The sequence below is a fragment of the Pseudopodoces humilis genome, chromosome 9 (assembly GCF_049639895.1).
Source record: "Pseudopodoces humilis isolate 2021_Gansu_Grassland_sample_001 chromosome 9, ASM4963989v1, whole genome shotgun sequence".
NCBI classification, from domain to species: Eukaryota; Metazoa; Chordata; class Aves; order Passeriformes; family Paridae; genus Pseudopodoces; species Pseudopodoces humilis.
Genome location: NC_142208.1, coordinates 18,371,079 through 18,398,703, shown reverse-complemented (window position 1 = coordinate 18,398,703; position 27,625 = coordinate 18,371,079). Strand labels below are relative to the sequence as shown.

The following is a 27,625-nucleotide window of genomic DNA, read 5'->3' as shown; positions in this document are numbered from 1 at the left end:
TACCACAATCATTAAAGTGGAGCGGAAAATGTTGACATAGCTTCAGATAGTTTTGGTTAGCAACATGGTAACTATTCTCTACACTTGAACCCTATTGACAATACTGGCTTTGCAACATTTATTTATACAAACACTACACAGGCTTTCTCTGTCATCACCTCAGCAGGATCTTACAAACACCTGAATGTCCCAGAGTAAATATTACAGAGTAACTTCAGAATAACCTTGCTATCATAAAATCATTCACAGCACATAGGACAACACAGACAAGACTAAGAAACCTCCTGCCCACACTCTACTGAGATTAATGAGAGAAAAACCTGAGATCTGACAGAGGACTCCAGCCCTTGAGCGGAAAGCATTTGATAAGTAGCCCTATCTGTCATTGTTTCTTAAAGACTTAAAGGTAGGTATCTGCAGGATTTATGTGGTTTTCATTTGTACTTGGATGGCTTTCAGCAATCTCCTCATAATGCTATGAAAACTGCATTAAATATAGAGAGGAAACAACAAAAAGAGTTCCAGAACAATAGAATTTTAATGACTAGTTAAAAGCCTTGCATGCATACATATTCACACATGCATTTCCACACAAGGACTCTGCAGACAACTTCAGCTTAAAACATTCTCAAACACCACAAAATAATTTAAGTTGTATAAGGCCTTCTGGCTATTTAATATGCACGTCTCAGATTCTGCTACAGTCCTTGTTATTACCAGCTTTATTTCTGCACACTTCTATTATTTTCAGGATGTTTACTGCAGAATGCCAGGTGCATGCTCACAGTATTAACTACACTCATCCTTCCCAAAGCTACAGGATTAACACTCAAAATGTTAAGAGATCTTCTCTTTGCTTACCAAATGCTGTCCATCCTTATTTCTGAACACCATATGTAGCTGTCATGAAGCCTAGGATCAAAATGATGAATTGACTTACACTACATTCAAATTCATGCAGCTATGCAAAACCTGCATCCCTTATATATATATATATATATATATATATCTTCTACTAAATAAACAGAAACTCAAAGCTCCTTCAGGAGTGATCAAATTAATTAGAATGGATAAATATAACCAGAACCTATAGCAAAAAATCTCTCACTGAACCTTGAAAATGTAAAATGTCAGTGCTTAAGAAACAGATTCTTGCATGGCTGTCTCCCCATTAGCCAGACAAGGAGACAGGGACATCTCTGGAGGGTAATTCATGGCTTCTGTGGGCTTTTCTCTTTCTAACAGATTTGTGAAGGGCTTCCGTAATTAGGCCCCTTTGTTAAGTACTGAAATTCGGGCAGAATTCAATGTTTCAGAGCCCCGATGCGAGACTAATGAGACACTCTGTGTCCCTCAAAGTCAGTGAGGCACAACTCTGCAATGCTGATCATTCATCCTCAGATTATACAATGTGTACTTCTATATTGGCTGGAAATTGCATCTCTGCAAAATGTTTGGAACACAGTAATGTTGATTTGCCAACATCTGTTAAAGTCAGTGCAAAGTTATGGTCAAATCTTTACCCATTGATGTGGCAACTAAGTTTGCCCCTACAACTTCAAGGTGAAGTTGACAAACTCATTATTTGTTCTCTGTTTTGTTCCATGCCTCTAGCTTGCTATTAGAAAAATCACTTATTTCTATGGCAAGCAGTATCCAGTGCTATAAAGCTCATAAACAGATTTTTATTTCAGTCATTCAACCAGCTTTAAAAAATTACTGAGGTGGTGAGATTACCACAGCTATGTGAGAAGCTGAAGAACCCAGTTAAAAAAGGTGTAGAACTACCAACAACAAAAAAAGCTTAAAGCTTTAGAGATCTTTAAAGTAGAACATTAGATTGATAGCCAGAATGCTCCTTGGGCAGCCACAGTATCGCAGGCTATGTTTAAGAAGTTTCGAAAAAGTAATTAGACTTGGACACTAAGGACTGGTGCTGAGAGCCCAGAAGAGTGGTACAGAGTTACCACTGCAGCCATCCACTCTGCGTGACATGTGTGCCTTTGCAGGATACCTTCCTTGTACTCCAAGGTTTTGTTCAGCGTCCTCCACAGAGAAACAAAACTTTGGCACTTTGCACCTTGAAGTAAAAAGGCACAATGCACACAGCAGGTAATGCTGTGCCTGAATATACTCAATTTTCTAACGAAGTCTAAGAAGCTGTCAGCTGAAAATCTACAAGGAAGGCAATGCAAGTGAAATGTCCTTCAAAAGTATCTGCACATGTCCTTTAAAAAGCATTCATGCATACATATGGTGCTATTTACATAGCAATTGTATTTAGTCTCTTTAGGACAGTTTATCCCTGTATGATAGGAAGCATTTCAAAGACGCAACCCATTTACAGAGGCAGGAATTCTATCCTCAAAGCTGTCTTTACTCTTGCCCAACTACCTAAATAGTTACCTCTTTTCTATAACTGTAAAAATGTTTAAATTTATCCACAACTTCTACAGGATCAATGCCTACTTCAGAGGGGTACAAACCACCCTGAGGCAAGCACACTTTTAGAAACTCCCTTAAGCTTGTGCTAAGATCCACAGAGAGATATTCTTACTTTACCTACTCTAGCACGTCCAGACAATACACTGAAACTAAAAGAGACCTAGGAAAATCCACAGCATTAAACGTGCATATGCAAGTATTGAAGAGGAAATGTGAAACTGCATACAAACCATTATTTCAGACCCACTGGTACATACATTAGAACACCACGGGCTGCGTAATTTCAGTCATAGGCAAATATAGTACCACAACAGTAAGTGAAACAGCCTTGTTTTGCTGAGCATTCCCAGAATAATGCAAAAAGCCCAAGTGAACCATCTCAAATGCCCACAAGCAGACTAAACAGCATCAGGTACAATGCCTAGTTGCAGGCAATGCTTCTCTCTCCCTTGCCCATCTCTTCCAACAGAGCAGGGAAACTGAATGCAAGAAGGAAGGTTTCACCTTCATTCCCTGAGCTCCTCACTGGAATGAAGCAGCTGATGAGTACGAGAACTAGCTGAGCAAAAGAAAGCAGCATTTGCCCACTCAAGCTGTACTTCTATTCAAATAGTTGTCCCTGTTTCTCTGGGGAAAAGATGGCACACTGAACAGGAATGTCAGACTGCAAATGCAGCTTGCAGACCATTCAACACCCCAGTCACGATATAGTGGACCACTGACCTCGACAAGCATCCTAACGTGGCAATTCCTGTGGTAGTGCACAGAATGGCCATTTGTGATCTGCTTTCCTGTGCACATCATGAGGAAGACTGTGTAGTAAGGACTGAAACCACCCCACGTCACTAAGGTTAATTAAATCTTTTCTATTGCTTCAGAAATTAAAACATCTCAAACTCTTAAAAAAGCCACAGTGAAAAATGTAGTACTATAAAAATACAAGCTTACCATTTCCCAAACTGACAAGATTATACTTGGAAAGTTATGATCAGATAATCTCAAACAATCTTTAATCTATATACCATTACATACGACATGCTCAACTTGAACAGGCAACCTTTAATTCAAAATCTCTTGACTAGACTGAAACCCACATGCCATTTAAAAAGCTGTAGTCAGTTTTGCCTGTTAGCCATCTGAGTGAATGATTTGTGATACACAGTTATCCAAGTTCCAGTTACAAGTCGTTATTATCATCTCCTTACCTGGACATTTCATATAGTTATTCATTACTCTGCTAGTAAAGGAGCAGAAATAAAATGGGCAGTTCTTTCAAAAGATGGGATTTCAGGTTTGGTTACCAAAACAATAAAGGCAGAGATGCTTCCAGATACCCTTTCCTGCCATGACTATTAAAGTAGAACATTATACAGAATTAGAGGAGGTAATGCAACTCACTGCAAAAATCTTCAGTTTGCTCTGTGCAGATCATTATCAAATCATTTTAACATTCAAAAGGCTCATTCCAGAATTACCCTGGAAAAAGGTGTTATGATTTCCTCTCCCTGCCTATGGGACAAGGCTATGACACACCCTTCATGCTCCTATTTCTAACTTCTTTTATCTTTTAAATACTCAAGATAAAACCAGGTGCAATGCAAATTATACAGTTTAGTTCACTTACCCTATGAATAATCCCAGCTGAATGAAGATGTTTGATACCACACAGCATTTGATAAAGGAGATAGGACATTCGTTCATGGTCTAGCTCCATTTGAATCACTTGGCAGAGATTTGCATCCATGAGCTCCATCACTATGTAGCTTATGAAGAAAAAAAAAGAATAATCAGATAATATTGCCATTTTACTGTATTCTCTCTCCTGCTCATCTTTTCATATGAATACTTTAAAAATAAATTCTCAGCTTTAGCTCAAATCTGACTTACACATCTTGAAATTCTTCCAGGGATTTTTGTGGTGTGAACACATTCAGCAGGCCAATTATCTGCAGGGAGAGAGGAAGGGTAATTGCACCACAGCAATAGCAAAGTTGCAGAGTCAATGTTTCAAAACTGGTAACTATTATTCTGATATGAACCTCCTGGTATACACAAAGCTCAAGATACTCAGTAGCTCAACCAGGCCTAATGTGATGCAAACAGATACAAATGATTTTGGAAGGAGTATTTTTCCTGGACAAATCACATAGTCTAAAGACACTCTGTGTGTTAACAAGATGATACTAAAATCTTAAAACCAAAGGAGCTTAGTCACTCTTCCCCCTCCTTTCAGTTTGAAGACCTGGTAAATTTTTTTTTGTACCTGAGGAATAATAAAATGAAAACCTGATGAAGACTCCCTAAAGGATACTACTTTGCCACTGACAAAGGTGAAGAAACAACTTCATCCAAACAGAAAAACAGGTTCTTACAGATGCTCTAGGACATTCTGAATTAAGAATGGATGGGATGTACAGGAAGAGGCCAAACTACTACTCATCAAGAATCAGGCAGGCATGCAATAGCTTACTATCATACAAATGACACTATTATGTGGAACATCCTTCAGAGAATCCCTGTCTGAGAAAAGTTACAAAATTTTCCCAAGAAGCTAGAATACAGAGTAAGTTTCCTATGACACTCTCCCTCCCTAGCAGCCAGGAGAAATTACATCTTCCTGATGGGAGATTAAAACAGAAGGTTAAGAAGACTGCACACATCTGACTCTGAAGGAATAAAATGGCCAACACCAGCCTTCTGCAATTCAGCTCCAATAAATTTATCACCTATTTGCTCCCCACTGTCACAACACAAGATTCTAAACTCATTCATGCATCAGGGTAAAAAAAAAAGGTATTACAGTTTATTTCTTTTTTCTCCTGGGTGCCTAGAAGCAGGATGCACTTACCAGCCATGGTACCTTCTATTTGACAGCTGCTTGTAAATTTTAACACTGACTCCCTTGCCGAGTTTGAAGGGGGTATTTAAAGACTGGGCAGGTAATTAAAACTAGCCAATAATAGCTCTTCTTCAAGACCCTTCTGTACTTATCATGGAGACACAACCATGCAATGGAAATCTCCTCTGAAGTCACTTTCCAGACTTTTACAAAGGATAACCTTCCAGTTAATTCATTAACATCTGAAGCAGCACACCACACTCACATTTTTGTGATTAACGCACTTCATAAGAACAAGCTCTCTGTAGGCTCTTTTAGCATGGGTTTGGTTCTGAAAAGGTCGGCTTAACTTCTTGATTGCAACATTCCGCTCAAGGATGGCATCATAAGCTGCACTGTAATTAAAAATAACATTATTACATCTCTAGTGTCAAGGTCCTTTAAGCTGTGGCAGTTGCAAACATTTTCAGCTGATTTGTATCATGTCTGCAGAAACCCCAAATGCTATCCCGTGTTATCCAGCTTTAGGAATGGGAGAGTGATTCAAAATTTAAAAATATTTCCCAGCTTCAGAGCATTAACACATGACAATCTCTACAATATAATGCAGTATTTCTGCTTCCAAGGATACCGAGTTCTTGCCACTCACTGTCACTTAAGAACAGACCATCTAAAAGAGATCCAAAACACTTCAAACATAAAAAGCACATCAATTTTACATAAAATCTTCACACTACAAGGGAGAAGGCAGGAAAAGTAGGTTATAAAAGGGTCCCATGCTTTCACTTATGTAGTTGTTTAACATCCTGATGACAATGACAGCATCAAAGTCAAGACAAAAAAATTGTTAAGAAAGCTTTAACCTCTAGATGTCACTGGCTTTAACTCGGTGGAAAAAAAATAACATTTTGTTTGCAGACTAATGCCAAGATTGTCATACGATTCAGTGACACAGGCTGTTTAACTGATGAAGACTGTTATTGGAGACAACTCCCTTACATATCACATTTCCATGACAGGAAGGCATCGCTTGTTTTTCCTGTAACAGCTAATACAACAGCTGACTGCCATGCAGACTCAGGAAATATTTATCAGTTACTAAAAAAGTCTCAGCAGGGAAAATACTATTTTATTCTCTCTTCTCAAGAATGTTATTCAAATCTAATAAAGACTATCTGCCAGTAAACACTAGCATCTATTAAATCTAACTTACTGCTTTAAGAAGTGAATTGTCTATGTAGTATGTAGGCTTGAATGATTTGTAATTTATCATCAACAAAACCTCTACACACCACAAAAGAAAAAAAATTAGAGTAACATGTACTGATAACTTTCTCTGATGTACATTTTCCATTATATCTGGAATTCCCCCACCTGATCCAAAGATAAGGATCATTTCAGGGAAGGCTGCCAACAAGGGACTCCTGTTCTAGTATTTAAACTTCTATATTCCCTGCACATAACAGCAGCCTAGAGCCTGTTTCAGTATCAGGCCATCTACTTAATATTCCTCCAAATCAAGCTGGATCAGTTACCAAAAAAACCCCACAAACAAAAATAAATAAACTGCCACCACTCAAACAAAAAATCCATTTTTTTAAAGCTGCAATTTATGTAAAAAGGTTTCAATTAGCACTAGCAGCAATTACAGAATGGCCCTAGAGTAGTTACACGGTCAGTTTTGGGATCTCAGCTCTAGAAAGGGCAATAAATTTGGAAAACGGGCAGTAGTAACATATGACTGGCTATCAGAAGGACACTAATAACATCCAAAGCATCTGGCATTTCTATAGCAACTAAACAATCTACAACTGTCTACATCCTCAGTATATTAACACAAATGCAAACAAAATTCAAAATGCTGCTAGTTAATACCAGTAATCTTAATGCTAGAAGTTACCATATCAAAAACAACCCTTTATAAAGTTCTTTCTTCAAGTATCCATTTGCATTTGTTATGCTCTTTTATTAATCCTGCTAAAACACAAATATGAACCCACCTATACCGCATTTTCTCTTTACACTGATCAAGACAAGATCAAGGTAGTAAAGAGGTAACAGAATTGAGATTATGCTTTCCCCTAACTTTCTCCTTCTTGATGTTTTTGTATTTTTAAGTACCTGGTTAGCATCTTAAGAGTTACAATAAACTGAAAAATCTGCAAGGTCCTGTGATAGTTACATCCTTTTCAAACATTCAAAAAAGCTTCCAGGAAGGTTAAACCAACACTTCTCTTTGAGGCAATACCACTGCACAGGAAATAGTGTCTGCAAGCAAATAGTTGTCAACAACTGAAATCAAATGGACACTTTACAGTCCACACAGCAGGGCCCTTATTCAAAGAATAATTTAATATTGTCAAGTCAGACTTACCCAAACGGCATCAGGCACTTACATATGACAGCCAGCATCCCAAATGCTCACTCACTGCTATCAAGGACTACCCAGATTATGAAACTAAGGGAAATGGACTCCTAACAAACCATATCAAGAAGTGCAAACATTAACAAATATTATACAGAATATTTCTGGCATTTGTTTCACTGCAAGCAGTGTTGTTTAGGATTAGTTTCTTTATCCAGTTTCTTTTTCCCCCATTAATTTACAGGACTCAGCACAGCTGGCTGAATGTGCACAGTAGGGCATCACTTCTAAAGCTGAACAGGTCAAAAAGCAACAGCAACAGCCCTTGCTGAGGAAAAATGGCCATCAGTTAGCATTGCTGTTTCACCTGTAAAAGGTAATTCTCCACACTCCTGCTCTGTAACACACAACACCTAAAAAACCTATGTTAAGGAAACCTAAATGTACATTTAAATTTTAAAGAAGCCTTACCATACTATCCCTTGTGCTCCTGATCCTATTGGTTTCAAATTCTGATACCGTTTCAATACGGTGAAAGTTGAGTCTCCAATTTCAACACTGTAGAAATTGTTGTCACGCTTGCTCCTGCTCATGACGGCAACTTGGTTAGTTCACTTCATCCAAATTTTACTTCTGGCCTAGGAAGAAATCAAATTTGAAAAATTAAGATTTTACAACTATATGGAACCTGGCATAAGGCAGAACTCCTTTTAAGACGTACAAGACACTTCCCAAATAAGTCCCAAGTGCACGTATAAGTTATTTTTAATGTCTGCAGTAATAAGATGACATGAGTTTGAAATTTTGTATTTTTAGGAATGTTCCTAAGGCAAGATTCTAGAAAGTAAAAAATAATAGAAAATCGAAAGTTAACATATGGTAGGAAAAATCTTGATGGAAATGACAGAAGATCGAAAGGCAGGAAGCTCCACACCATCCAGAGAGCTCCAAGAGTCCTACCTTCCCTTTATACTCACACCTACAGCACGGGAGCAGGGCTTGGGACAGACACTCTCCAGAGGCCCCATTCAACCTGAATCATTGCATAATTCCATAAATAAAAGAGTGACAGAACAGGAACAAGTCTTCCAGATACTGCAATCATTAAAATACTCTTGGTTGCAACCACTTATCTGACACTGATATGGAAACACATACAGTCAACCAAATCTAGAAAAGGAAAACTGCCCTTGTCAGACATCTTTCATGGAGAAAAGTAATAATCACAGAGAGAAGAAAAGAAAAAATGAGGTTTATTCCACTAAAGTCCTCTCATATTAAAAAATGAAATGCAACACCTAAATGCAGACGTCCACAGTAGAAAAAACAAAACTGCATCACGGATTTTACAGTAATATTTCTCATTTCTTTTGTGCTAGCTGTGCACTTTTAACTTTGTCTTTACACAGGTTTTGAGTGTAGCTATAAGAGATGCCTAGTAGTTCAAGTATTTGACTAGAAGAATTGTCTTTGTTTCTTCAAGAGTTACAGCATGCTGTCTTCCATTGTTATTAACTTAATGAATGTTTTCCCATATTATTCAAGTCCTAAAAAGATTCTTGCTTTCCATATGCCACAACACTATACATTTGTTAATTTTTAAGCAAGATTTGAGGACACAGTGCAAACACTGCCTCCACAAATAATAACAAATATTGCACAAGTAGTATTCTTTTAAAAATCTATGTATTCCACTTCTAACTAGCTAACCTGCATTCATTTCACAGCTAGAGGTACAACCAAAACACTCTGATGTTCTTTAAAGGAGACATTTTTTAACTATTTGATATATTACTAATTAAAAATGTGCTACCTTAATTGGCATTTATCTCAAAAGAAATGTCAATTTAAAGACCCCTTTTCCAAAATGCTGTCAAAAAACAAAACCTCTGTTATAAAGAGTTAACTCAATACCAAAGCAGCTCCTCTCAGTATTTTGGCTTCCTTCCCCAATTGACAGGGGAGGCAAAATTGGACAACAACAACCCTTCCTTAACACATAGAAAAAATATGTATCCAGACTGCACTGGTAGGATGCAGGTCAGCTTACTGGAGAGAGAGACCAAAAGCCTAATTTCTGAGCAAAACATGACACCAACCCCAGCTCCTTCTTCCCTACCCTTTGGATTCTGCCACTTTCTCAACACCATGTACACAGATGTACTTGCATGTAGTTTTGGAATAAAAATGCCCAAGAACATATAATGACAAAACCTGCTATGAATTAGAAAAGAGAAAATCTGTTTGGGACAGTATGAAATCAGCCAAACACATTTTTTAAAATCAGAAAACAAAGAATGAAGACACTAATTCAAGTAATTACATTTGTTCATTGTCAACTGAGAGAGAACCCAGTACACCTTGAGGTTATCCACTAAAACTATATTAAGATCTAGTGACATTGAACAACGTGGGATTAGCTGGAACAGCTAATTGTTTGATATCAGCACCAAGATAATGAAGGCTTAATACTTCACTTTGGATGATTCCTCAGAAACAAATACAGGAAGGACTGCTCCCCTCCTTCCAAGGTTTCCAGGTGAATGTTGACACCTTTCCAATTAAAAGTCATTTTGAATGGCCAAAGCCAAGTGTTTAATTGCATTTTCTTTCATTTTGGTAAACTTCATAGAATCAAAGAGTGAAACAAAGTAAGTATAGTTTAAGAAAAGAACCTTGAGAGATTTTGTTCTCTGAGAAAATAATTCCTTTATAGTAACCGATTTTATACATATACCATACATAGTATTATAACTAAGCAAATTTTATTGCCTTGAAGCCTCATAATTTGCTACATGTTCAAAACTGTACAATATACTTGCCAATATGTACAAGAAAACTTGTATTTACTAACCATTTCATAATTCATAATAGTATTTTAGTATACAGCAGCATATAAAAGAACTCATTGTTTATTTTTACTAATAATATGAGGAAGGAAGGAAGGAAAGGCATCCCAAGGTGAGGAAGGAGTGTCTCCACTTGCTGTTAAATTATCATTCCTTCTTCTGCAGCTCTACAATGCATTCATCAAAAATTATCAGTCTGTACTGTGACAGCAAGAGGTACGGTCTCTCTCTTAATTTTAAATGCATGCTCTCCTAGCATAAAACAGATTCATTCAGTGCTTCAGAAGATATGGAGCCAACTCTCAGAAAAGCCATTTCTTCTTGCATGTTTTGTGTGGTGAGTGTGGGATGTAAATAAGCCACTTCGATGTAACGCACTCAGATCAGCAGAGGCCTTAGAAACTACATATGCCTTACCCCTGCCTCCAACCCTCTAGTATTTCATCTGGCCATTAATTACAGCTTCCTCAGACTGAACCAGCCCTGACATTCATTTCCTCTGCAACCCTTGCCTCAATGTCTCATAACTTCTACATAGTTTTGTCCATCAACCATGGAGAGCATCAGCCTCTCATCTCATAACCAAGCTTACTTCCACTCAGCTCAGAACCTTTTGTAATCCCCCTTTTTTCATCTCAACAGAAGCATCCTCACAAATGTCTGGTGCAGCCCAGCTCTGGGAACACAGCTCACAGAAGGCCAAATACGTATTTTTTCTATCTGTTAATTTACTGGTGACTAGTCTTATGAAGCCTAGCTTCAAAGATCCACAACACCAAAAATCCTATCTTTAAATATTAAAGCAAGTCTAAATTCAGAAATTGTCAGACTTTTAAGATTCTTACACAATGTATGTGTGCCATGTCCTTCACTAAAACATGATTAAGCTCTATCAGATAAATTTGCCTGTCTGAAATTTGACATTTTGTTCCATTTTCTAGCAATTTCACAAAAGCACATATGGAAAGAGAGGAAGGATGGAGACTCCAGATTTCTATTATTAATGAGGAAACTAATAATACATTTGTCCCATTAACTGTCAGCTTGCTGGAATGCTGTCAACTGTCAGCACGGAAAGAATCCCACAGAAAACTTCAATTTCCTCTCATACATCAACCATTGTGCCTTTCCTTGAAATATTGTGCCTAAGCAAACTACACTACATGGCAATCTTTTACTGGCAGCCTGCAGTCAGTTAAGATTAGGATATTTCAAAATTGAATTCTAAGATATTCTGGAGTGGTTACCACTCTTCATATTGCCATAAATACAATTTACCCAAGGAAGCACAACAAAAACACAGGAATTGAAAGTAACACTATCTCCAGAGTAAAATCCCCTAGGGGATCTGCAAGGCTGGGTACAGGTTTTATTCTGAATTCATTGACCGCAACTACAATTCAACAGTTCTTCAGGAGACTTCAGATGGTCAACAACTTCCACGCCTCAGTTCTGTACTGCCTAATACAGTTGTAAAAACCAACATGGATGCATTGAACATATAGTTCTATGAAAATTATATGAACAATAGAAATATATTTGGTAAACCTGTCTTTGCAGAGTGTATAAATTAATTTCTTTAGAAGGTGGAGAGAGATGGCTTGATACTCAATTCCAGACCCTGTTTCATTTAATGCTATTTACACATACAATACCACTGGTCAGTGTTCCCAAGGGGCCTCCAGACCGAGAGCTTTAGCTCTGAACAGCACACAGCAAAGTGCAATGAACGTAAGGTGTTTGGACCAGAGCTGGCACCAGCGTGGCTCCATCGAGGTTCCCAGCTGTGCAGAGCTGGTGGGACAGACGGTTACCAGGCCTGTCCTCACCACATCATTCTGGCTGCCCTTGGGCAATCTCAAATTTTACTTTTAAAAATCAGTCCAGGCTCATCTGCAAGAGGGCTCCAAGAAGTTTAGCTGAAACAGCAGGCAATTAAAAGTCATACTCAGCTCATGGGCCCCTGACTGAGCCCAGCAAATTTATGTATCCATGATTAGAAATTAATTGGGAAACTATGTGCTTTCCCCAAGACATCTGGGTATTTACCTTCCTCACAGAACCATCGTGAAACAGTATTTTCTTGGCTATGATACCTGCTAGCCTTCACATCAAATACAGACCAAGACAGTGCTTTTGAAATCAGAGATCACTGCGAAAACAATGCATAATTATGTGCAAGATTACTTCTCCTAGGTAGTGACCTGAATGTGTGCATTCCAGGCATACAGAGGAATAGAAATGGAACAGGTCTTGTGAAAGAAAGCTTCTCTTACTTTAAATAAGAGCACAAAATATTTTACCACCTCTTCTGCACTTTCCCATCACTACGGATACTGACAATGAACAAGAAGTGTCAAAGTTTGCATTAAAACTGACAACAACCATACATTTGAGAGGCATCTCTTCTGTTCAGACAAAGAAAAGAAACCCCAGCAATAATTTTCTCACTAGGGACATGAAAATAGAATAGGTCAGAATACTGCCAACTTAAAGGGTGGAGAAACATTTGTTCTGTACAGCTCAGTCTCTTAGAGTGCTCTTAAGTGCCGGTTTACACCTTCATTAGACAACACAACATGAAAATCCATGATTCATCCTATGCTATAATGCAGAATCCCTTACTCTAGAATATTCTTTTGTGTAAGAAGTTATACATACTCAGCTTATTTCTACTGCAGTGAAGAAGTAGAGCTGAGAGGACATTTTCTACCCCAGTACCCTGAAATACAACAAAACATTAAAAATGAGAAAAAAAAGAGATGGAACAACCATCATTAACTACAAGTTTTACATTAAATCAGACTTGGTTTTCATTTTCATGATTTCTAAAGCAATCCTCTCCTAAACAAGCAAGCATGAAGTGGGCTAAATCTTGGAAAAAACTTTGGATGCTAAACCAGAAAACAATAGTCTTTGGGGCAAGATATATCTGAGGTTCAACACAAACACCAACTAACAGATCTGTCTACATGAGCACACAAAACTGTTCTACTTTGAAAGATTACTACAGGAGCTGCTCAGAAGTATGACTGAAAGAAAATGAAGACCATGACAAAGAGATGCAGAAATGGAAGAAGGCAATTTTAAAATAAAACAATTACATATCAATTACATGCTAAATAGTAATATAATCAACATAGTATAACATAAGCTACCTATCAATGATGATTCAATAATTCCATTTAGAAGGCTACTAACACTATGAAAATGAACATTCTGTAGGAATCTGTGGTTGACCTAGAAAAATCCAACAGTTCTTCAAGTACATGCTAGTTTGCTACTGAATGCAAAACAAATGGACAATGTATATATAAAGCTCTCGCATAAATGAATTTCATTTAATTTCTTTGTGAAAATACAGTTCACACATAGCTGATTTGTATGCATCATGTGTTTTTGAATGCTTGTCTAATTTTCAGCTGTCATGTTTAAAGGTTTCTGGACACCTGCTAAATGGATAGTGCAAACACAGCCTAGTTTTCACATATGCTTCAAAGGCTCAAATTTAGAAAACAAAAGAAAACAAAAGAAAATTTCATAGCTCATTCAGTTAGTCTCAGGTTTTAATGTTTTGTTTGTCCATGCTGCCCTCGAAACCGAATGTTATATTTCACAATACTTTCAGCTCTGTTAAATATTAATGCTGATAGAGCATTTGGAAAAAGGAGTTACATTAGCTGGGTGAAAACTGCAGCAAGATATTACTAAACCATTACAAATGCCAGAGATGTCTAAAAATCTGAAGCTTATTCTAAAATGGAATATTCTCACTGATGACTCTAGGATTTGCATGGCTTTCAAATTATGCTTTCACAGATCACAGATGGTTTTAAGCTGAACAACCTCCACATTGAACTTGTGTGGTGTCCTGAACTATTCCTAATGCTGACATGTGTTTAACGAGGCCTCCAGCTGATGTGCACCGGCCATGGCAGTGCCCCTCCCCTCAGCTACTGCACACCTGCACTACACAGAACTCTGCCCTGCTCACACCAATCACAGGACAAGTGGCACAGCACAAATTGAAAGTCTACAGCTCAGATCTCAGGAGCTATTTTCTACATGCAACTATTAAACAAAACCACAAATATACTGGAGTGATTCTTGTATAGCTCACATCTCAAGTACAGCGTAGATACATTTCTTAAAATAACTACATTTTAATATATCTTTTGTCCACCAAGAAGTCAAGCTTCATTGGTTACAGATTCAGTACAGCAAAGGTGTTCACCAAGAAAAGTACCAAAGCTGGGGAAACCTGCATAAACACAAGGACACATTTAGATTTCTATGTTATGACTTGCCTACTGCTTTCATGTTCAAACAGAAAAGGGTAGTTTCACTCCAGTTTGCTCAAACACAAGAAATTTAAGGCACATTTAACTTTTTTTTAAACTTCAAGACTTTTTTTTAATAGTCATCTTATATGGAAAATTCAAAGCCAATTACTTAATTTTGCAGAACCTGTTGAGTATTTAACAATAAATAGATGCCTTTCTCCATTAAAGATAGTAATTTCAGAAAAGATGATGGTTTGGTATAGAAAAATAAATTTGGCTATAAAGCAAAATATCCCTGTGTACACAATAGAAAATGAAACTTAAGAAAATGTAATATGGGCTGTTTAAATCAAGGAATACTTCACTGTTTTGGCAAACATTCTTGCCAGATTTATCAATCTCTTGCAAACATTTGGAGCCCCCTGTGTTAATCTAACTCTGTCCTCAGTACAATTTAACAGGGAGCAACTATGTAGAGTCCTAAATTAATAAACAATGAACAAAATCCTTTAATGCAAATGCAACCTTTGCCATAATTTAACGTTGCAGTTTACACGTTCATATTATGACTAACAGAATGCTCCAGCTGGACCACTGGATGACTTCTTCTAATCATCTAGGAAACTAGATATAGTTTTCTTGAAATGTATCCGCCATCTCATTATATTAAGGTAATTACTGTAATTTGAGGAGTTTACAAGAAGGGGAGGACATAGAGGGAAATAAACCACCCCCTTCTCCACTCCAGCACTCTTTTCTTGACCAGTAGTCATCTTATTACAGTTTACATAAAAGATCATCCATTTGAAGGTAAACTGCAATGGACTGAACTTAATTATGCATTCCAAAAGTCATCTGGAGGCCCTTTAATAACAAAGAGGTGCCTACCACTTAAACAGCACAGATTCATAGTGTCTGACAATCTGATTTTAATCTTCACAACTGATGTCTTCCCCCAAATACCAGTTGTTTGGAACAGACAAGTAATCCTATTACCTTACATAGAGGGAGCTTTCTTGCAATATTCAGCTCCAGATACAAGTATATAAAAAGCATAAAGGGCCTCAAGAGCCACAAGGTCCTAAGAGTTTTCACCCTCATCAGTAGTAACTGAAGAGTTATTTCAGATCCTGAATCAAAACAGAAATAAATATTTAAAACTTACCAAGGAGAACGTGAAGACAAAAATAACAACAAAGCAGAGACAGAATTAGTAGAGGAACATTTGGGTGGTTTTTAACCCCATCTGTGAAACACACAGTGAGGATGATGCAGGAGATTAGAATCCAAGTACCCTGAGGATGAACTGAGGATGCTCTATGGAAACACCAGAGCTACTGATAAATGCTACTCAATTTATCAAAAATTCTTCAACACACTCCGTGCTCAGCCTTCTATTTTTTTCTCATACAGAAGTAGGTGAACTTTTACCTTTTATACTGTTGTAGTAGAATTTGAGGCACAGGAAAGGAGAAAACTTCTTCATAGAAAAAAACAACCAGCAACTTTTTCTTTTTTATCTAAATTACACTTAGCAAGTTTCCCGCATTTTAAATCTTCCTTGCCCTAATATCTATGTACTTTATAAACTACAACAGAAGGGGGAAAACTGAGTCCACAAAATTTCATATCTACTAAAAGCCAGCTTCCAGCTTAGAGACAGACTAGGAGTCATTAAAAGAAAATACATATACATGCAAAAAATGCATGTTTTGTTTTTCATCTTGGTTAAATTGACCTGCTGTTTCTTTCAGTCACTTCAGTCAGCCCACAAAGGGGCAGTGCCAGCAGCTCCAGCACCTGGGTAGAGCACAGGTAAACAGCCTGATCTCCAAGCAGCACTGCCACTGGGAGCTTCCTTGTTTGCTTTGAAGGGAAGGACAGGAGAGGGGAATTATTACTGGCAGCCAGGCAAGAATCTCTCCAGGAAAGAGGAACATACTTATTTCCCAAGCAGAGCCTCCAGTAGCAGCTGCTGGCAAATGCAGCCCCTTGAGTTTTCCCTTTTCATGCTGCTACTCACTCTCTCTTGAAAAAGCCAATTTCACTGACACTGAGGACAGACATGTTCTGCGGTGTCAGTGAAGCAGGGATGCCCCAGGGATTGTATTTGCAGAGTTAGTCATACAGATAGGAACTTGAAGCTGGCATGTTCTCTAGCGCTTCCTCTGTCAGACTTATCTGATCAATACTATAGCATTTATTAAAAATAAATGGTTCCAATACAGATTGTGCTATTTTGAGAACCTCACCTCAAATGGAGGTGAGGAGTCATCAAAACCCATAATAAAAGGTTAATAACAAAATCAGGAATGAGCTCAAACAGCTAATTTTCAACATCATGTTTTTTGCATCAGTGCTGGAATTACCTGCATCAAATTACGTTCAAATACTAGTCAGCCTGAAATAGGAATCACTCACAGGTGCAGTGACCAGTGTCAAAATATTAACAGCTGAACCTGAAATTAGGGAAACCTGAAGCTGGAAACCAGGATTTCTGTATTGGGCAACTGGAACTTGAGCTTTTCCACTTCCATGTCTCAAGTACCTTCGAGCAGTCTGATATAGCTAACTGATATAACTAACTATTCACAGGCTGTTTAACTGAAAGGAAAGACCTCCAACCGGCAGCAGTAAAATTAAGACTGTAACTAGCAGAATACTGATACTGTCTGTAAACAGGTAGTGCAAGATCACATGCAAACATTCAGAAAGCCAGAGGAAACAAGGCCTGTTGCTAAACACTGCTCCACATGAGCCATTTCCCAGCACTGCTGGGGCAGCTGGAGCCACCAAAGCTCCACCAGCAATTTCACCACACTGCTCCCCATGGAGCACTGGCAGAGCCAGCACCTCCACATCACATTTCCCTCAGAAGCTCAAAGCAAGCATTAATGCAAACCAAGTACAACATACCGGTATTTTCTCATCCTGCCTGCTGAACAAGGGTCAGCAGCATCAACCAACTGCTGAACTTGCATTCACAGCTTCTGAGTACCCTCTATATAAAAATCAATATTTCCAAACATTTCTAAAGCAAATACTCATATTGTGAAACATCTCTTGCAAAACATCCAAAATACACCAATCATTTCTGGTACCACTAAAACATTACCTTTGTTTAATATAAAATCCAGTTCAACTGAGTATTTAATTCTTTAGTCAGATAAAACACATCACATACCTTGCACAAGCAGGATAATGAAGAACCAAGTAACAAATGCACCCACAGTAAATGACATACAATGTAAGTTTTGCAGTGATTCTTTTTTCAAAAGAGACATTTTATCAGTAAAGTTCCTGCTGAGAGGATTTCATTTAATCCCCCTTTTTCCCTTTGCATTTCTCTACACTCTAAGACACTGTCCCATAATGCCATTAGTCTGTAAATCACAGCCCTTCTACTACAAAAAAATACTAAAAAGATGCATATAATAGTCATTAATGAAGCGTCAAGGCATTGGTTGTTAATGGCACAGGACAATTAAAGAGACTGCCATAAAACACTGGAAAAAAGCCACATGGGCTGTATGTTTCTGTTTATCTTACACACACCTATTACCTAAACCAGTCAGGTAACTGAATCACTTCTGGCACTTTGAGCTTCTCAGTTTTATCTCTCTTTTACAACTGTGACTAAAGCAGCTGGTCATAGAATAAATTCTCCAGACTTTTGGTTTAGGGCCTGCCTTCCAATTAGTTAAAACACACATTACAGCCACCAGCAGCTCTAACTTCATCACATGGGAGTTGAACAAAATTTAAAGAATTTTCGCTTTTCAGAAAACAGAAAAATGAGAAGGTAAGTCAAAGTATGGGGACTTCCAGTAGCCTGAAGGCAAGGAAAGAAAGATGCATAAGTGAATGTGTGCTATCAGCTCCATTACAAGGTGAAAATTTGTGCTTGCTTATCTCCCAATCCTTCAGCCAACTTCCTCTCCTCTAAGCAAACAGGAGAGACTGCCAGTTTGTGACAGGGAAATGAAACCTCACATTTCTTCATCGTGTGTGATTATTATACACCAGGTGCAATCCAGATTTCCAGGTTTCTGAAATATAATATCTTTAAAGTTAGCTTCATGTTTAGATTATGTATCTCTAGAGAAAGACACCAACATAAACACTTAAACCTCCTGAGAGCTGCCTTAAGTCACAAAGTTTATCTGAGGCTTTTGATTTTGGTGATAGACACAGTCCCGGCAATCCAAATCAGCAGGAAGACAGCAACACATACAACTTCTCAGCATTTCTCACAGCCGACTCCTACAACACAGCTGCTCTGGAATACCAGTGCACCCTCTCTGGAAAACCCTCATCTGTGGCCAATAGCACTTAACTAATTATAACCAAGTTACAGATCACTTCTAGTTTATTACAGTGCCACTCTGCTGCAATATAGTATTCTGCATTACATGTTTTCCAGGGGGCTGTATTTTGTGATAAGGCTACATGTGACACAAAGCTTAATACAGGAGCTTCTACAGTGAAATTATGTATTGGTAATGGAATACACTGCAGAGTTCCTCTATTCTTAAATATTCTTGTTTTATTAAGTCATTAGACATCAGCAGAGATTCTTTAGAAACGTATCTTCTGCTCCCTTTTAAACAGGTTTTAGATTCAAATGCCAGGAGGCTGTAAATGAGGCTGACAGGCTGCAGCATGCAATACTAAACAGCCTGTAAACTGGCATTTCTAATGATGAAGATTCTCATCCTACCTTTCCTCCTGAATTTTTTTTGCGGATTCCTGAACTGTGACTTTAATTAACCATGAAGAAATTTACTGGGTAGCATTTTTCTAAAGCAAGCATTTTCAGAATGAGTAGTGATGTATCTACAGAGAAAATATCACTCTGCAAACTCTGCTGTGCTACATTGGATAGGAGAGCAGCTCTATAGCTTCTTCAGTGTAATGCCATATGAAGCTCCACTACAGATTGGTTCCATGATGAATCCTATTATCACAGTATTAAGAAGCAACCCATTGTGTCTTCCAGATCAGTTTTGACACAGGAATCATAAACCACAGTAGCTTCAACAAAAGAAAACTTGTGTAACTTTACATTTTCACAAGGAAGCTGTTATGAAAACAGATTAAAAGACTATTCTTAGCAAAACTCTCCTTTTCAGAAATAATAGGATAAGACAAGGATCTTCCTTAATCCTTTCTCAAATAAAAGATTATAGAAAATAATGGTAAATGGGGAGAAAAATCAAAGTACACATTTTTTAAAAAGCTTTAAGTATTCAGGTTTATTGCAGGGCACTATTTGTCAATTTAATTTATGGGTTTTTTTTAAATAATGCTCTTAAAATCTGAAGTTGGTGGAAACTCAGTAAACCAACAGTTCAACAAGCTGTTCTATTTTAAGCATCCAATTTAACTGTCAGAAGTGCAATATGAGTGCCTGCTGCTGGACCCAGAAAACACATTTAATCATAATCATGCCTAAACCATAACTGAAACTACTGCATTCTAGGGAATGTCAGTCCAAATCGCTTTATGTAGCTCACTTTTGGCAGAATCGTGTGGCATGGCCCATTCAACTTCCTCAGGTACTTGAAAAAGCTGAACCATATATAAGATGAATTTGACAAGAAAAGAATAAATTACTAATCTGGGCACAACACTGTTTCAGCTGACTACCTAAGGGACCCTTAATTCCCACATTCCACAAAGGCCTGCCTGCATATGGTAGCTCTCTGCATGTCCAATGACCATTGGCAAAGCAACAAAGAGACATACCATCAGCAAAATAAAGCAATGAATTTAACAATAAAATAATCGAGTGCTTCAATGAGATCTGTGCAAGTTTAGAAGCAAAATCCCACTCCAGGATTATTCTCAGGATAAGAGGAAATGCTTGTTTTTTAACCTCTTCTTACAGGGGGAAAAAAAAAGCATATAAAAGCTAAATGTTTCCGCAAAAAAAACTAATTAAATGGTTCTTTAATTGTTTTAAAGGACAACAGAAAACAAAGCTACAAAGTGACCTAAAATAGTAATTAAATATCAGTGATCAAGAGGACAATAGCTATAGAACATTAGAGGAAGGAAGGATTTGGGTAACAGCTGGGAAAAAAGTTTTCAGAATGTTTTAAAACTACATTAATTTTAACTTTTAATCCCAGCTACGAAAACTTAGAATCCAATTATGAATGCGCTACTTTTGTTAATTTACGCATTTATCTCTGAAATACAAGCAGATTAATGTGCTATGAAATCCTGTCTAAAGTATTTGGAATAAAATACTTCTGTAATAAGAGCTTTAGAATGGAACAAAAAACTCCAACACATGACAACTTCAGCACTAAGAATTCCTTCAGACATACCTCTTGTAACACAATACAATACTTTGCACAATAATTTCTTGCTAGTGGGGTGGGAAGGAAGGCAGCACATCTCAAAACAAAGCAACTACTTTCTGGGTAATTTGTAGGAAAGTACACCGATAATTACTAATGGCAATAGTCTGTTCTGTTGTCCCATTTCTCAGACTCCAGTAGTGCCTGATGCTCTGCCCCTGTGTATGGGGTTTGCATGGCCAGGTCTTGGTAACAGGGGGACTACAGGGGTGGCTTCTGTAAGAAGCTGCCAGCAGCTTCCTCCACATCCAGCAGAGACAATGCCAGCCAGCGCCAAGACAGACACACGGCTGGCCCCATCAGGAACGATGGGAACACCTCTGTGCCAACAACTTGTACTAGCTCTGGCTGAGCTGGAGCTCATTTTCCCACAGCAGCCCTCACAGTGCTGTGCTTTGCACTGGGAGATACAAAGGGGTTGAGAACACACCAGAGTTTTGGCTATTCCTGAGCAGAGCTGGCAGTGTCAGCACTGCCTCTCCAACATTCCCCCCATAAAGGGGCTGGGAGTGGGCAACATCCTGGGAGGTGACTAAATTAGGCCAGCAGACACAAATTAAAAATAAATATTCCTTACCATATGGCAGAAGTTCCCAAAAATAGGAAGAGTTTCAGAATTTCCATTCTTTAAATAAGAATATTAGCCTTCAGAAGCACTGCTGTGCACTGTACACTAGCACTGGTGGATATGCCTACAAAGAGTTGTGATGAGAAATTTTCTGAAGAAAACTAAGAAAGAATTTCCAATAAACTAAAATAGAGGGAGAATAAAGTAGCCCTCATCACATCAAGGTTTTCTGATTTTCCCACAGTGCCATGGGAAAAAATTAACAAAACATTAACAAAATCTTTTTATATCCAATACAATCTTCGTATAAACTGAACTGTCTTTTTCTTCCACCATCTTGACACTAAAGTGGCACAAGAACCTTGTAATGTTTTTTTTTAAAAAACAGCAAAAGAAACACTGTCTATTGTTCAACAAGGATGAGTTTTTCACTGCTGCAACTGTGCAAATGAAAGTCACCCACTGCTGGAAGGCTTTGCTGCTCATTAAATGAGCCACTGCCATGCACAAGGACCTTCCTCTTACTATGTGTCTCCGAATATTCACTTCTTAGTATAAATGAAAGAACTGAACCTAGCCTAAACCTTTATAATAAACTTTTTAGGTTAGCATGTTACTACTCTTCCTTCTGTAAAGGTGACCAGGATGTCTGTCACCACCTAAAACACAATGAACAATCCAGAATTTACCATGATTTATGCTGGCTGGCCTGTCAACCATGGCATCCACTTTCACTGTTTCCACAGTAAATTGTAACATTAGGATTACATCTTCAAAACTATGTATTTTTACATGATACTGCAAGTAAGTATTGTGATTCCTACTCACTCCAACATCATCTTAGGTGTTAAAGCTACTAAAGTATACATCTGGGATTCTCAAGGATGTGCTATCCCTAACATTAGATTTCCTATACAATTCTCTCAAGAGTCACACATGAGCAACTGTATTCACATATTAAAATACTACAGGTTCATACCAGGACGGCTGCTTCATTAAGATACAAAACACTTACTCTGGGTTGTAACTGTACTGCTCACCTCACTTTCACTAAGATCTCTAGTTGGTTTTGCAAAACAGACAAATATGTAAGAACTTATAGAAACAAGTGAGATGTGGCACATCTTCTCAAGGCAGCACAAGCATTTAAGAGAGATTTATGGATCTACCTTGGCCCTTTTTCTTTCTTCTAGCTGCCATTAGTCCTGCCACCCCTCTGCAGTCATAGACTGCTATTGTGACCAGCTGGAAGTCAGAGTTGGTTTGCTCCATGAAGCCACTTGCTGAGATAACCACACTCCAGCTAAGCATAAGGCACCATCACCCGCCCAGCAGAGCCCTGCAGCAGCAGCTGCCAACTTGTTCCTCCAATGCAGAAAGCCAAGACCTAGACTAACTTCAGCTGTTGACTGCCAGCTGTTTCTTTGGAGACAGGTTGCTAAGTTCATCACAGTGATCATAGGCATGACAGGTACCATAATCCTTTTTTTTGGCCTTTATACTAGCCTGGAAGCACTTCTGGCCTAGTCAGCTGGAAAGTTCAGTGCAGGGCAAAAAAGTCTGTATTGCCACCAGCAGACTTGAACTAAGATGCTTATCGCATCTCATTACTTTTCCCTTCACATCTTCTAACACAGTTCTGAACAACCTAGTTTACCTAAATCACTGTGCCTTTGTTTTGCCAACTTCCTCAAGCTACTTGGAAAACAGAGGTTTTAAAATCTATAAACAGTAGAACTATAATATGGCTTGGAAGGAACCTCTATAGATCGTCTACAAAACAAGCAGAATTTCAAATTTGTATTCTCCTTTCAGGCTGCTCTGGACCTTGTCGAGTCTAAAGTCCCTATGGATGAAGATTCCATGGCCCTTCTGGACTCTTGGTCCATAAGAGGGGGTGACTGCTACACCAAGATATTCATCCCCTCATCACTCACTGAAATTTCCATTTTTATGTCTTGCAGCTGTTGCGTCATTCAGAGGGGCAAGTGGTTCCATCACCTATATTAGCCCTTGCTTAAAGCTGGTTAAATGCAACAATTACATTCATCCCTAGGTTACAAACCCAGTCCTTTGTGCCCCACCCAGCTACAGAAGCAGTGCCGGATTCCCAGGTTTGGCACAGTGCAGCTGTGTGTGACCCGAGCAGCTCTGCAGGGCAGTGCCACAGCTGGGAGCACTCCCTGCCCAGGGCAGCCTCCAGGAATTACCCTCCAGGGCTACAGGGGCACTGCGCTGCTCCTGCTCAGCAGAAGCCCCAGCTCCTCTTCTGCCAGCAACAACAGCTGAAGAATCAGTTTCATTTTATAAACCTGGGCATTTCCATGACTTTTGAGAGTCCAGTGAGAAACAGGTACCCATTGTTCATCATTCTTATTTCACAAAAATTGAAACACCAGACTTGAGACATTTCAACTTTTGTTCAGCAGATAAGGGGAAAGATAATATTTGGATGGATACAGACTACAATGATGGGACACTTTAGCCACAGTTAGAATAATAAATATTGGGTTAAGACATTTTCCTGCACACTTTTTACATATAGATATATATAGTAAAAAATGCTTGGTATCGCATCAATAAAATAATGGAAGGCTGTCAGAGGTTTTTCTTTAATACTCAAAAATCAATAATTACAGAAAACAGGCTGTCCAGTAGCACTGTAAAATCACCATTTGCCCTATTGGTTTATTTTAAGTGTACACACATGCACTCATATACAGTATTTGCTTTGTTTGCAACACAACTGACCATTGAGCTGAAGTATATTTTTCTGTCAGGCCTGATTTTACCATTAGTCTGCAATATTCAGCTAAGAATGATTAATAAGCATCCCATCTGTTCACATATCAAGCAGCATTTATCCAACAATAAAAATGACAGTATGGGAAACAACAATTTTAGTATCAAGCTTACAGGCAATCAATTTGAACAGAAAAGGAATCAAGAACTAGTCCTTAATAACTTAAAAGAAAAAAATCATTTAAAGTTAAGGAGAAATGTGTAGCTGTTAATTATAAGCTTGGTACACCAAGATCATTATTCTCTTCACACACAAGAATACCTTAAGAAAGTATTTCAGAACCCACCGCAAAACTGTGGTGAATTTCACAGCAGGCAACCAACATAAGTAGCTTTCACTGGATTTTTAAAGAGTTTTCAAAAGCTAAGAGATCTTTCCATAACATAAATGGAAGCCTGTTTCTGCAGGTTTTGAATTAAGGACTAAGGGTTTTTTGGTTTTTTTTTTAAGGAAGCATTTACAGCAGTAAACATTTAGCCTTTATTTAAAAAAAATTAAAAAACAGACTCAAAACAAGATTGGTCTAATTTACAAAGTGAAACACTATATATATTGAAAATAACAAATAGAGTAAACAGAGCACTTTTTTTTGCAAAGGGGAGGGATTGGGAGGATGGGAAATGAAGGTTAAGAAATAGCACACCATGCTTTTCAGGAGACTATTAAGAAGAACATTTGTATTTGTCCAGAATGCTGGGTGAATATTCAGAAATGAGGAAATAAACATTTACTTTCCAGGCACCTTTTAAACAACAAGCACCCAAATAATTTAGGCAGCTGAGGAAGAATGAAAAAGAAACCAAAACACATATACAGTAAATAGCTATTTCAGGTAGATAACAGGCAGAAAATAAATTCAGTTGTTACCATCTTGAAACATTTATTCCTTAATATTTGCATAACAATTCTACCTAAAGAATTTCCAAAGAAGGTTATGCCAGCACACCTAATAAGCCATCAAAAGCCTTGGTCCTTAAAGAGTAGGGTTAAAAGGAAAAATACAAAAATCACAGACAAAAGGCAACTCTATTTCTGCCTAGAAGGCAGAGTCCAAGAACTACAGGACCTGGAAGCCTCACAGATCACCTTACTAACAGTTCTGAATTAGAAGTCTCCATGAAGTATAATGGTAGCCCACAAGATTACTCTGAATGCTTATAGAAACCAGCGGTCAAAAAGCCTTGGGAACTTTTGCAGTGGAAGACATTAAAATTCCTTGTTTCAAAGTACAGCTTTGAAAGTACATCACCTGCAACTCTGAATTAGTTTTTGTTCAGCAGATACTTCTCTCTCTCTTCTCTGATCTTTTGCCTTTAAAACCATCAAGAAGTGCAGCCAGCCTGCAATGTGTCTGGTTCCTGCCCTGGCATCCCGTGTTATGCACAATACCGTCAAACTAGCCTGTGTTACACATCTTTGAATCAAGTGGGGCAAAAAGGGAAGATGGCTGTGCCCAGAGACTGAGATCAAAGCAGGGGACTATTTGAAATTCAACATTTTTATTAGCTACTATTAGAAGAACCAAGAGCTTCCCTTCATTATATACAAGGAACACTCAAGTAAGTCAGTGAAATCATTTTAACAGCACCCTTAAATAAGTTTGGCCCAGATTCATTTCATTCTACAGCTTAGAGCATTTCCAAGTTATCTAACACACAGATATACCTGCAGACATGTACTGAAGCACATCAGTTACTATTCTGCACTTGAATTGCATATGTTGGCATCTCTAGAACTGAGACCAGGTCTCACATGACCTGCAACACTATCACAGGTTAAGTCTCCACACCTGTAAGTAAAATCCAGCTGCAACGAGTAAGCTTGCTCAATTCCACATGCACATGCCCTAGGGCAAGTAATACTTTCCATCCCCGAACAAGCGTAACACCCTTTGTGTTTGTATTATCAGATAGGCCAAAGCGTGTAGGATTTGTAGGTTGCCTGAAAGCCTTCAGCAAGCCTGTTCTGTACAACCGTGAGATTCAAAACCACACCATATGTGCAAAACCATTACTGTAGCTGGGGAGCGGAATAAATAATCAAGTGGAATTTGTTTTTGTAGGTTATTAAAGGAGCTCAGGTCAAACTTCACTGATGGAACCGCTCCAAGCAGAGAGGCATAAAGAAATAGGCTTTGGGAGGAAAGCTGGATATAACGACAGAGAAATCAAAAGCAAAAGAAATTCTGCAAAGAGACAGCTCACTCCGTTTGAAAGAAATCTAAGAATTAAAAGGCAAAAGAATCAAAGACACTGCCGGTCACCCCCGCCCGTGTATCCCGGAGAAGTATTTTTTGCTTTAAGAGGCATTCTTAAGAGGACGGTCACGGTAGTGGCCCACGGAGGGCTGCATTCCCACCACCCCGCCCTGTAACGCTCCTTCCCCGAAGACGGAGCGTCCAGCCCGGCCTGCCCGGGTGCCCCCGCTCCCGGGAGGAGGAGGAGCCCCGCGCCGAGCCTCCTGCCCCTCCTGCCACACCAACAAAGAGGTCCCCGCCATTACCCACCCGCACCTCTCCCGACCCCCCCAGCCTCGAGCAGGCACGGAAGGTCACCGAGCAGGAGCGCCTCCCACCGCCTCCCGCCCCCGGCCAAGGGCACGGCCGACCCCGGCTCCCTTCGCGCCCGTGGAAACGTAAACAAACCCGCCCGGCCGGCCGGCCCCGGCCCCGCGGCAAGCCCGCCCCCCCGCCCGCGCCGGGCCCGCGCCGCCGCCCCGCTCCCCCCGCCCGCCCGCCCGCCCGCCGCCGCTCGCGGGGGCCGCGACCCCGGCCCCGCTCACCGACCACCGCCTCCGGCCTCGGCCGCTGAGTAATGGGCCGGGCCCGGGCCGCGCACACGCTCCGCGCTCCGCCCGCCGCGGCTGGGGCTGCGCCGCCCCCTGCGCTCGCCCCGCCCCGCGGTTCGGCACTGCCCCGCTCCGCTCCGCTCCGCTCGGCGCTGCCCCGCTCCGCCGCCCGCAGGCCCCGGCACCCGCCGCCCCCGGCCCCGCCGCCCCCCGCCCGCCTGGCTCTCACAGCGTCCCTGCGGGGGCTCTGGCGCCCCGGCTGCCCCGGGCCCGCGCATCCCTGTGGGGAACCAGCATCGCTCTGCCTCCCCCGCGCCC

At 39.5% G+C, this 27,625-nt stretch overlaps 1 protein-coding gene across 4 annotated transcripts in view; it reads right to left on the bottom strand.

Annotated features, from left to right (window-relative positions):
- Positions 1–27,413, bottom strand: part of MAPK8 (mitogen-activated protein kinase 8) — a 43,437-nt gene extending 16,024 nt beyond the window's left edge. For 3 of the 4 annotated variants that reach the window (XM_005520582.3, XM_088059973.1, XM_014250240.2), the window contains exons 1-5: positions 27,302–27,413; positions 8,121–8,287; positions 5,550–5,679; positions 4,333–4,391; positions 4,070–4,208 (exon numbers count right to left, since the gene is read on the bottom strand). In XM_005520582.3, coding sequence (XP_005520639.1) covers positions 4,070–4,208; positions 4,333–4,391; positions 5,550–5,679; positions 8,121–8,242 — 450 coding nt within the window. In that variant the 5' untranslated portion in view covers positions 8,243–8,287; positions 27,302–27,413. Of the gene's footprint in view, positions 1–4,069; positions 4,209–4,332; positions 4,392–5,549; positions 5,680–8,120; positions 8,288–13,159; positions 13,242–27,301 lie in introns of those variants that run through there. The other variant, XM_088059972.1, reaches the window with a different exon arrangement.
- Between the last annotated feature and the right edge of the window lie 212 nt (positions 27,414–27,625).